General features: G+C 54.3%; 1 protein-coding gene across 2 annotated transcripts in view; it reads left to right on the forward strand.

The window, feature by feature from the left end:
- The first annotated feature begins 2,963 nt into the window (after positions 1-2,963).
- SEPTIN9 (septin 9) overlaps positions 2,964-12,037 on the forward strand; it is a 162,452-nt gene continuing 153,378 nt past the window's right edge. For both annotated transcript variants that reach the window (XM_084749062.1, XM_084749060.1), the window contains exon 1: positions 2,964-3,095. Coding sequence is in view for 1 of the 2 variants with exons in the window: in XM_084749060.1 (XP_084605186.1) it covers positions 3,077-3,095 (19 nt within the window). In the remaining variant the exon portion in view is untranslated. The remainder of the gene's footprint in view (positions 3,096-12,037) is intronic.

The following is a 12,037-nucleotide window of genomic DNA, read 5'->3' on the forward strand; positions in this document are numbered from 1 at the left end:
GGCTTCCACTTACTGGCTCTCATGTATCTCACTGCAGAGTGCTGCTGGGATGAGAGACCTGCACCACCACACCACCACACCACATGAACGCACGTGTATTGAGCCCAGAGAATGGCACCGTGGCATCGGCTCTCCTTAGGTTGGGAGATTCTGCTGGTACCCTTGACATTCTGCCTGGAAAACCCCTCAGCTAAGCACAAGCTGTTAAGGTGACTGTGATGTCTGGGACCCTCACACTCAGAGCACGAGCCACCAGCAGGAGGTCGTCCGGGGTCACCCACCCATCCAGAGGATGCCAAGAGCCAAGGCTCATGGGAAGTGCATTAATGTACAGACCATGGATAAAAGTCATTAATTCAGGCAGTAGTGTGGCTAAACTTCCGGCCACCACATGAGGAAGTGCCCAAGAGTGTTCTTCCTGCAGGCTCATCACGTTCTGAGTACCACATGCTTCCTGGTTTTTTTCAGAGCCACACAGACAATTTTCTTTCTTTCTCCTGTTCTTTCTTTCTTTGGCGGGGGAAGGGGGGTGCACATGTTGCTTCCTTGCTTGTTTTTGTTTTGAGACAGGCTTTTTCTGTGTTGCCCTGGCTGTCCTGGAACTCACTCTGTAGACAAGGCTGGCCTCGAACTCTCAGAAATCTGCTTGTCTCTGCTACAGAGCGTTGGGACCGAAGGCATCTCTCCTCTAGTCTCAGTAACCATGAGTTCAGCCCGGCAAGATGTGGGAAGTGTCATAATCACCATCAACCACAGCAGAACCTGGCACGGGAAGAAAGCCGGTGAGGGGTCACAAACAGCCCAAGCAAACAGGCAGAGGCACTGAAGGTCAAAAGGACATTTTAAAAAGTGGATGGCCTGGGAGCCTGTACAGTGGAGGGTTACAATAGTACATTAAATCCTGTGCTCACTGAGGCAGTGAGTATGCCTCACGTTTTAAAAAACTGTTCCTTTAAAAAATTCAAAATGAGATCCGGGTGGTGGCAGCTCATGCCTCTAATCCCACCACTCGGGAGGCAGAGGCAGGTGAACTCACTGAGTTCGAGGCCAGCCTGGTCGACTGAAGGAACTCCAGGACAGCCAAGGCTACACAAGAACCCCTATTTTGAAAAACAAACAAACAAAAAACAGAAAAAAAAAGGAAAAATATTCAAAATGTGATGCTAAATGACTTTCACTCTTCTTAAACATCTCAGCATACCTTGTATAGAAACTTCATCCTCCTCCTGCGTTTGGGACGCAGTATCTGGGAGGTTTCCACAGAAACGAGGTAGGGCTGAAAGGCATCGATGGCGTTGGTATGGCTGTCCGTGCCCACCCCCCACCGCCCCCTCCTACAGCCTCTGTCCTTCCTCCCTCCTTTAGCTTTCCGAGACTCAGGCACCCTGAGCCACCTGCGCTGTACCTGAAATGGGGGCACTCCACGGGGCGGGGGGTGGGGGGGCGGAGGTTAGTGGAGAAGGGGAACTGGGTGGGAAGAGCTGTTTCCCACACACAGGCGCGAAAGTGGCAATACTCGGCTTCCCTGCAAAGGAAAAGAGGAAGGGGATTTTGGTGTGGCGTAACTCTTCTGTCGCTCTCCGTGGGCTTTTCAGAGCTGTATGCTAAGGCAGCTGTGGCCTTACCCGGACTTGAGGGCGCCCTGCCCACTGCCCGGAACCGCGCCTCTCATTACCTTAGCTACCTGGCACATTCACCTTTTCTAAAGCCTTGCTTTGGCATAACGTCAAATAGATGGCTTTCCACACCCTGCGGACAGAATTAACCACTTTCTCCTCTGAGCGGGCGGGCACACCTCCCCCTCCCGCCCCCCTCCCCCACCCCAAAGAACATTTTACTATAGGAAGCTTTTTTCTTTTACTTTCTATTTTGTTGTTGCTGTTGTTCACATCTTGTTTATTGTGTGTGCCTGTATGCTTGGTGGGGGAGGGGTACATGACTGTGGAGGTCAGAGGCGATTTGTGGGAGTTGGCTTTTCCGCGTTGTGGGCTCCTGAGATCGAGTCCAGGAGCAAGCGCATTTAATCTTCTGTGAGCCTTTGTCAGTGTCTGTGTGTGTGAGTATATTCACACATGTGTGCTGGTGCCAGTGGAGGCCAGAGGAGGTGCTGGGTGCCCTGTAGTTGGAGTTACAGGAAGTTGGGAGCCTACAGAGTGGGCGCTGGGAATGCAACTCTGGTTTGATGGTTAAGCAGCAAGTGCTCTTAACCACTGACCCATCCCTCAGCCCCTGCCCCAAGCCCCGAGACAGGGTTTCTCTGTGCAGTCCTGGCCCTCTTATCCTGTACGCCAAGCTGGCTTCCAAAGCAGAGATCCGCCAGCCCCTACCTCCCAAGTGTTGGGAGTGCACCACCACCGCCCAGCCCTTCTATCCCCCTTTAAAAGGCACATCTTGCTCCATACCGCTGGCTGGCCTGTCACTAACTGTATAGCCCAGGCTGGCATTAAACTCGTGGTGAACCTTCTGTAAAAGTGCTGAGATTACACGCGTGCACTTTTAAGAATTTAAACGTAAGAACTCAGTGGCTGCAGAGTTTCAGAGTCCGCGGTTGTAGGGACGCCGGCCCCAGGCTCTACTACAAGAAGACATCGAGCCTGGCACAAGCACAGAATGGATGCTTCTTGAATGTCAAATGCGGCAGAAATGATGACCAGTCTTAAGGTGGCCACCTTCCCGAAGAGGCCACGGCTGCCCAGGCCCATCGGGGCAGCCAGCGCGGCCGGCATGGCACCCCCGGTGTGTGGTGCTCAGTTGGGCTCACCAAGCCAGCGTCCTGGCACTCCAGGACTGTCTGGTGGTGGCCCGTGGTCCGCCCGGGGGCCTTCCCCTCCAGCTCCTGCCTGGCCCCGGGAAAGCTGCGGCGACTAACTTTCGGCTTCAGGGAGGTGTGGCGGGTGGCGCGGGACGCACCTGCGTGGGGGCACGGGGCAGGGCGGGACGCGCACCTCGACGGGGCGGGGCGGTCGTGCTCCCGCCTTCCTCCCGCCCTCCGGCGGCCGCGGATTAGCCACCTGGGAGCCCGCGCCCCGGGGCCTCGCCGCCACACTTTCCTGGGAGCGGCGGCCACGGCGGCACCATGAAGAAGTCCTACTCAGGTGGGCGCTGCGCCCGGCGTGGGGAGGGTCGGAGTCGTGAATCTGTGCGTGTCACCTGAGTGCTGGTGGCCGAGGTGGGCGAGGCCACCCGGGAACCAAGTCAGTCCGGTGACCCAGAGCCCGCGGGACCTTATACCCCCAGGGCATTCTAGAGCCCCTGGCTGTATTGCCCTGTTCCACAGATGGGGATTGTGTGTGGGCGGGGGGTGGGGGTGGGCGGGAGCTCCAAAAGTGAACTCTGCCCTCCACGCACTTGGCTTTCCCTATGCGCAGACCCGGGGCGCTGGGGCCTGGTGGAGGCCGATATGCAAGATTCTTGCTCTCTGTGCCGCTGGAGTTTTTCCTGATCTTGCCTTAGGGTCCCTGCAAACTTGGCTCACACTAGAGTGTGAGGGGGCTGCTCTGGAGGCGTCCTCCTCGCCCTGTCGGTGGGATGTTTGACTTACAGGTGTAGTTTGACGTGCTAGGCTGCAGGCTGGGTGGGCGGCTGGGTGGGTGGGGCTGGATGGAGGTGGTTTTTATTTATTTTTTATTTTTTATTTTTTGCCTTAATCTGAGCGCCAGGTGGACCAGGTAACTTCTGTTAGTCATCAGCCCAGCAGGGTCTGTGAAAAGGTCTCCACACAGGGCTACCCAGGAGGGCTGGGCCGCTTATTTGAGTCTGCTGGTGACATGAGTGCCCTAGCAGGCGGACTTCACTCTGACTGGCAGAGTGTAGTGTGTGTGGTGGGGGGTCTCAGGGCTCTTCAGGGGCTCCACAGTGATCGTTACTAAGTAAGTACCGCACTCTCTTAACTCTGCTGCCCGCGTTTCCCAGGCAGCCCGAGGGCAGGCTCAATAACCCTGATTTCACTCTTTCTTTTGTGAATTCAGGCCGGATCCTTTGTCCTCTTCCTCTAACTTTGCTCTAACTTCGCAAGCCGCCTCTTCAGGTTCCTCACCTAATCTGTGTGGACAGGAAGCTTTCTGCCAAGAACCGGTGAATTCATTTAAGATAAGAGCTCTGAATCAGGAGACTGAGTTAGAGTTGAAGAGGTCATTTGGGCCATCCCCCTGCCTTGAGGTCACGTTCTCGTTCTGTTTCTTCCTGTTTTCCATATTCAGGAACCAAAAAGACTTTACTTCATCTTTTAAAAAAAAAAGGCTCATTTGGTTTCCCCTGAAAAATAGCCTTCTGGGTCAGTAGCTCATGGCTTTAAGTTGCTGGCTTGGCTGCTCGGGCTTTTTTTCAGGAGAACTTGTTGCTGGATGGTGGGGGAGGAAGGGGCTTCCAGATGGTCCGCGCTCAGGTTTGGCACTGGGCCCTTCTCCCTCCCAGCATGCTCCAGATGCTTGGAATGGTTGTGGGCATTTCCTGGGCTCTCTGGCTGGCCTGGGGATGGCCAAGGTCTGTGTTCGCTCGTCCTTGGCCCCTTGGTAGGTCTGGACACTCAGGTACCCAGGTTCACAGGTGCCTAGCTTACTGCACAGACCCCAGAAACCCACCTCCCTCTCCCCACCCTGAGTCTGCATGGGGAGTCTGAGGCTGCATTTATTGGAGTCGGGCAGGTGGTAGGACCAGCACTGGCCCTGCCGTCTCTCCTATACCCACCCAACCGTAAGCCGGTAAGAAAAGATGAAACTTTCTTTGATAAGGTCTGTGGAAGTCCAGCTTACAGCGCCTGTAAAAGCAAGCACCCTGGTTCCATGTATTTGTCTAAAGGGGCAGGGCGCCTGGAGGATGGGCAGAAGGGAGGCCCTGGACCATATCCAGTTTGTTCCCTGCCTGGCAATGTGCCAAGGGGTGCTGGGTCACTCTGCTGCGGCTGTATGGGGTTGGGTGGTGGGGTTTGGCCCCACGCTGGTGTCCTCCAGGTCTCCTGCAGCCTGGCCCTGAGTAGGGTCACTTGTGGAAGTCAGATTGGCCTAAGGCCCCATTGCCACCAGAAAGTGAGCAAAATAGCAAAGAATGTAAAAAATCTCCAAAGTATCTGAAAATCCAAGGGCACTTGGAAGGTCTGCGCTTTTCCTGTAGACTGAGTGGGATTACCACTTCTAGACCCTAGTTGTGAACTTGAAATACGTGGAACGGCTGCCACGCTGAGGCCAGGGACCTGCCGTGAGCATTCCTGGGGCCTCTCAAGAGGGGACATGAGAAGTCTGTCCGGAGTGACCCCAGGGCCACGGTTTGCATTCAGTCACCAAATAGGCTTTCTGTGGTGGGCACTCACAGTCAGGCCAGAGGCTGCAAAAACAATGACAGAACATGTTTTTAGCTTGCAGGAGCTTGCCTTGTCGCTGGGGAGGCCAGATATGGGTGAGACAGCAGCTCCTTACTGCTCCTGTCTCCTCTGAACAGGGTGGCCTCCAAGTTACTCAGGGCACCCAGGGGGGGGGGGTCAGGCTTTAGGGGTGACTGTGATTGAGCCTGATCTCTAGGAATAAGGGATCTGGTGTGGTGGAGAATAAAATGTGTTTTTCCCAGGTGGGGAAACTGCAGGACACCAGGTCATTGAGGGATGGGAGGACCCTCTGGCTGCCCTAGCTCTTCCTGAACTTATCTTCCCTTTCGTAGCAGTGTGGCCCAGAGGTTAAGGGCAGGCGCTTTGAGCTGTGCAGCTCCTGGGATTAAGTCCTGGGTTGCTGTGGGGACTGGGGGACTCCTTTGCACGTGTCTAGTTGTTAAACAGGGACAATGCTTGGTTGTGACAGTGAGTTTCTACAGGAATAGATTCAGAGGTGCCTGTTCTAACTCTAGCTGCTATCCTAAGAATTATCTCCAATGGGCCATAGGAGGGACTGAGGGCCTAGGAGGTTGTGTGTTGCGCATTGCAGGGCCCAGGGCTTCCCCTTGATGCCCCCGGGCTTCCCCTTGATGCCCCTGGACTCCCATGGTTTGGAGGCCCCTCTGTGCAGAGCCACTCCTTTCGATTTCTGGGGTCCGGAACCTAGCTTCTCACAGACTATGAGTCTTTTGGAATTCCCCTTCCGTGCCCTTGGCTTTCCTGGAAATTTTCAGTGGCAGAGCCAGGGACGTAGCCGAGAGCCAGCAGAATGGGCTTTGGAATTATCTTGTGAACTCCTGTGCCTCTCAGGAGACTCCAAGGCAGGTGGCTAGCTGTGCCAGCTCTATCTGGGCAAGGATTCTGTCCTAGGAGGTCCGCAGGATGAAGCTTTCACCCCTACCCAGCACTCTGGGGGCTCTGGGAAGGACAAGGGATGCCCCCTCCCAGGTCACTTTGGGAGTAAGCTGCCTGCGTGTCAGTGAGCGTGGGAGTGGGTGATGCTTCCTTCTCCGCTGGTCCCTCCACAGCTTGAGTCACCTCTCTGTCTCCTCACGCTCAAGCTTGTTGGCTCCAGTGTATCCATGGGACCTAGGCTGGAGAGGAAGCGGCCTCCTCAGGTAGCCAGGGTATGGCTAATGTCGCACCCTCGCCCAGCTCCCGAGGCTCCTGGTCTCAAGAGAGCTGACTGAGCACAAGTCAGGAGTCAGCCCTCACCCCCACCCCAGACCATTGGGGAGGTGGGAAGGCAAGTTCAGGCATGGGCCGCCATTCCCCCTGCCCGCCCCTGCTTCCTCCTTTCCCTAGCTTTCCGCTCTGCAGCCCCTTACCGTCACAGAGTTGGGTATGAGATGACCCACCTTCTATCTGAAATCCTGCTTCAACCAGGATGGGAGCAGAGGGGACAGAAGGGTCTCATTTAGGAGCAGCTGGCTTCGTCAGACAGTGGGTGCCTGAAGGGCGCAGGTGGGTGTCTATCGAGAACCATGGAAGGCCCGCTGCCCACCTGAACACTCAGCGCCCTTCTCAGATCGTCCTGTCCGTCCCAGGCTGCTTGAGGCCCCACGGGCATGGAACCTGGAGTCGCCCTGGTTTCCGCATGTTTGTCCGTGGGCACTGTTGCGTGGCAACAGTGCTGCAATTTGCTAAAGATGCTTATTGATAGGAAAGATCTAGCACAGACCAGCACAGGGCCAGCCTTCCCCCCCACACACACACACACTCCGGGCCCCCGGGGGCACATGCTGAGTGGGTCTCCAGGCCCCAGGGATGTTGGGGGTGGGGTGGGGACTGCAGAGCGAGACCTAGTCCCCAAGGAGTGTGAATAGTTGGGTATGGAAAGAGGTGGTTCTTCTCCCCAACTTTGGCTTGTTTGTTGGGGCTGTTACCTTGGAAACAACCCCAGCTCTTTGATGTTTCAGGGATTTATAGGGGAGGGGGGAGATCATCAGGACCTGGGCCTAGTGGATCCCCTGGGGCTTCCAAAGACACAAAGTAAAGCCCTGCTGTGCTGTATCTCTCTAGAGGTTCCTAGAGAGACCTCAGAGTCCTGACAAGAACTACCACAGGTCATGTGATCCAAAAGTGCCAGTTAAAAGCAGTCTGCCTCAGAGGGCTTAAGGCCTGGTTGAAAGCCATTGCTGGGGGCTAGAGAGATGGCTTAGCGGTTAAGAGCACTGACTGCTCTTCCAAAGGACCTGGGTTCAATTCCCAGCAACCACATGACAGTCTATAACCCCAAGATCTAACACCCTCACAGAGACATACATGCAGGCAAAACACCAATGCACATAAAATAAAAATAAATAAATTATATATATATATATATATAAAGAAAGCCATTGTAGGGCCTTGCATAGGGGTCATGTGGCAGCCAGGCTTGTAGGGTGTCCAGTGTCTGTGGCAGCAGCAAAACCGACTGTGGCAGGTGGGCTGGTCTCCTCCAATGGGATAGCTTTGCACTGGCTCCAGAAACTTTGGTGAGCCTTGCCAGAACAGCCCTGCTGAGCTGTGAGGGGCCCCAACTCCCCAAAGTTCAGTTTGCTCTGAGCCTCTTGTTCCTGAAGTGTCTGCTGGGTACTGCTGAGCTCCAGGCTCTGGAAGGGGCCTGAGGGTTGAGGGGCATTCTGCTCCCTGCCCAGTTTCTTGGCCTTATCTCTCCAACCCTGCCCTGGGCCCCCGTCCACTTGCAGCCACAGTGAAGATGACACCAAGCTACTCCCACCAGAGTTGGTGGCAGCCCCAGGAGCCTTGCTTGTCGGTGGCCTCTCTGCAGATCTGCAACAACCAAGCTTTGTTCGGGGACAGATCTGACCTGGTTCCCTGAAGCCTGACCGCTGGCAGCCCAGGGACCTCAGGACAGGAAATGGGAGCGAGGAAAGCCAATCCTGGCTTCAGGTCACAGGGTGGCCCTTGGACCCAGACCTTCCCTGGCAGGGCCCCAAGTCACCGGTCAAACCCTGACCTTCAGCGCTGTTTGGAATGCTGGCCTAAGAGGTAGAGAAGAAGCCGGGCATGGTGGCGCACGCCTTTAATCCCAACACTCGGGAGGCAGAGGCAGGCGGATCGCTGTGAGTTTGGGTTAACCTGGTTTACAAAGTGAGTCTAGGACAGCCAAGGCTACAGAGAGAAACCCTGTCTTGAAAAACAAAAACAAAACAAAACAACAAGAACAAAAAGAGGTAGAGAAGGCCTTTCTAGAGCTCAGGCTTGTCACAGCAACCCACCTCACCCTGGCTTGAGGATTCTGAGGAAAGAACTGGCAGGCCTGCTGGCCTCCTGTGTGGCAGACGTGGCTGCAGTTCTCTGACACTGTGGTCTCCTCCTCACTCCTCCCAGGCCTTCAGTGACGCCCAGGCCATGCTAACACTCTGATTCTCCCAGCACTGCCTCTGGGACCAAATGGTGGGTCACATCAGCATCAGAAGGCCTCGCCAGGCCAGGCGTGTCGGGGCAGCAGCTGACTCCGGAGTGCTGGCAGCAGTGCTTAGGTCTGAGCCGAGTTCCAGGTGAACACAGTTACCAGGAAGGGCTGGGCCCCGGTGAGCTGGCTGGCTGCCCGGGCCTTGTGCTGAGATCAATGAGACTTGCATCCTGGGGCCCTCCTTTCACAACCCTCTTTGTAGAGGATCTGATCCCAGAAGCGGGGGGATAAGGCTCCTGAAACCCAAGCTGCTTGGAAATGGGTTACATCCAATGCCTGTCATCTTTCAGCATGCTGGGGACTCCACCGCTCGGCATTAGAAGAGTCTGGGGGGAGTCATTTGTAAAACCCACCGGTAGTTCTCTGTCTTTGGCTCTGCAGAACGTGTTGGTAGCTAGGCTAGGTTTTAGCTGAGGGGTGCTGGGTCGGTGTGGACACTGTACAGTGCCTGACAAGAGAACAGCAGCCAGATAGACCATGGGGTTGGGAGAAAGGGATGGTGACTTCTTGCCAGAATTGGCGTCACACGGCCTCCCAGCTTTCCAAGGTGTGGTAAAACCTCAGCTATGTGGAGTGAGTCACTCTGGATGGCAGGGCTTCCTGGTAGCTGTGGGCCGGCTCTGACTGCTGCACTTCCACATTCCCTTTTTAAAAAAAAAAAATCTTATTTTATTTTTCCCTGGAAATGCCTTCTGAAACAGACGATGTATCTATTATGTTTGTTTGTTTGTTTGTTTGTTTGTTTTATTTGCTGCCGTTGCCCATGGTTGATTTTTTTATTTTGTGGGCTTTTCTTTGAGCAATGCGGACAGGAAATCGGACGGGGAAATTTAAAACCCTATGGGTCATAACATTCACCTGCTTGTCCCCACATGTGTGAAATGTATCATTTAATTATCTGAGGTGTAGCACATGCTTTCAGGGTTGCATAGTCCTGTCACTCTGCCCCTTTCAGGGGCAATCAGATACCAGGCGTGGCTCAAAGCCGTCACTTCAGCGGTTCTTTGGAGTATACATCCCGTGTCTGACTGCTCCTCACAGCTTTTCCAGCAGGTCTGTCACACGGATCCCCCTCCACAGTGATGTGTGACCCTTGGAGGGTGCAGAGCTGAGCTGCGCCCATGTTTACAGCACGGATGCTTCTGTGTATCCATGGTGCCTCGTGGATACTGACATCAAAACTGTGCTTGCTTCCCTGAACTCATCCTCCTGCCTCAGCCTTCTGCGTGCCGGGATTCCAGCTGTGAGTGCCCTTGCTAGGCTCTGGCTTCTGCAGCTATTGCTGGACTCCTTTCTTCCTTCTGTTTGTTTAACTTTTTGTTTCGTTTGTTTGAGGCTGGGCCCCATATAGCCCAGACTTCATACAGCCTTGGACTCGTTGCTTCTCCTTGCGAACTGCTGTGTCCACTTGCCTCTTGGGTGTCCTTCTGTGTCCTGGCACTTTTTGCGTGTGTGTCCATTTTTTTTTTCAGGAAGTGACTCTTTTGCCATTCTCATGGCTGTCTCCAAAGTCAGACAAGAGTCCTAAGTACAGCATTTTATTGATAGACATGATGGACAGAAAATGCCCTGCACTGTCTGTCAACCTGCTGAGTGGTCCCTGAACTGGCTTGCTGTTGAGGCCAGCTGTCCACTATGTTGAGTCCCTGCTATGACTGGCACATGAGGCCGGTGCCGTGTTGCCTCTCTGTCCCTGTCACCTCCTTTGCCCCTGTGGGATCTGTTTTCCAGGAAGTGAGTGACTCTGCTTCCTTGGCCCAATCTAAGCCCAGGCATGGAGACGGATTGATGGCCACAGGTGACAGGCTACCCCACTTGGCAATCAGCCGTCTGCTGCCTGGTTACTTTGTAGTGCCTTCTTCTGGCACCTTCATTTCCTCTGGCCAATTGTCAACAGCTTGTACCTCTGGCCTCAGTCCTCCCATCACCCTGGTCAATCTTTTCAGGCAGTCCCCTCCTCTTCTCTGTGGGGAATCCAGGGACCCCGTGGTGAAGTGAAACTACATGTTGGTTACCTTCCTGTTCCTGTGACAGAATACCTGACAAAAGGCAGCTTAGGAAGGGAAGGGCTGGGCTGCAGAGATGGCTCAGCGGTTTAGAGCACTGGCTGCTCTTCCAAAGGTCTTGAGTTCAATTCCCAGCAGCCACATGGTGGCTCACAACCATCTACAGTGAGATCTTCTGGCATACAGGTGCATATGCACTTCTGGCGTGCACTGCATACATAATAAATAAATACAACCTTTTTTTTTTAAGAAGGGGGTCAGGTGGTGGCGGCACACACCTTTAATCCCAGCACTCGGGAGGCAGAGGCAGGTAGATTGCTGTGGGTTTGAGGCCAGCCTGGTCTACAAAGTGAGTCCAGGACAGCCAAGGCTACACAGGGAAACCCTGTCTTGAAAAACCAAAACCAAACAAAGGGAAGGGCTTATTTTGCCTCACAGTTTGAGGGTCCCAGGAGCTGGAGGCAGCTGGTCACACTTCATCCACAAACAGGAAACACAGAGAGATGAACGTTTCTTTTTACACAGCGAAGAACTCCGGCCCTTGGGACCTCCTGTCCACATTTAGGGGGGTTCTCCCTCTTGGGCTAAACCTCTCTGAAAACGCCACCACAGACCCAGGCAGGGCAGAGTGTGGCTCCTTGGTGACTCCAAGTCCAATCCAGTTTACAATGAAGGTTAGCTATTACGACTCACAGTCTTTGGTGACTGGAGCAGTGAGCCAGAGTGTCCCCACACAGTGGCGCAGCCTCCATTGGCTCTTCTGTGGGGGTCGTGGCCAGCAGTGTGTGATCACTGCTAACTTTCCTCAAAACCCAGGGTTTTCCCTGTGTCTGCTGTCCTTCCCAGTGGCCCCTTGTCAGTCAGCTGTGGCTCTTGGGTGTGGGCATATTGTTCAGGAGAATGTGCTGTTCCAAATCTTCAGGAGGAGTTTCATAATGAAACTCTCTCTCTCTCTCCCTCTCTCTCTCTCTCTCTCTCTGTCTCCCTCCCTCCCTTTTTGTGTAAGTGTGTATGTGTGTGTGTGTGTGTGTGTGTGTGTGTGTGTGTGTGAGAGAGAGAGAGAGAGAGAGAGAGAGAGAGAGAGAGAGAGAGAGAGAGAGAGAGAGAACACTTGTATGGATGCCATCAAGCATCAAGGCCAAAGGTCACTTCAGGTGTTATTCCTTGGGCGATGTGATGGCTGTTCTTGTAAACTTGACCACATCTGGAGTTAACTAAAACCTAAGTGCCGGCACACCTGAGAGGCCTTTT

Source organism: Acomys minous, assembly GCF_964271855.1.
Source record: "Acomys minous genome assembly, chromosome: 12".
NCBI lineage: Eukaryota > Metazoa > Chordata > Mammalia > Rodentia > Muridae > Acomys > Acomys minous.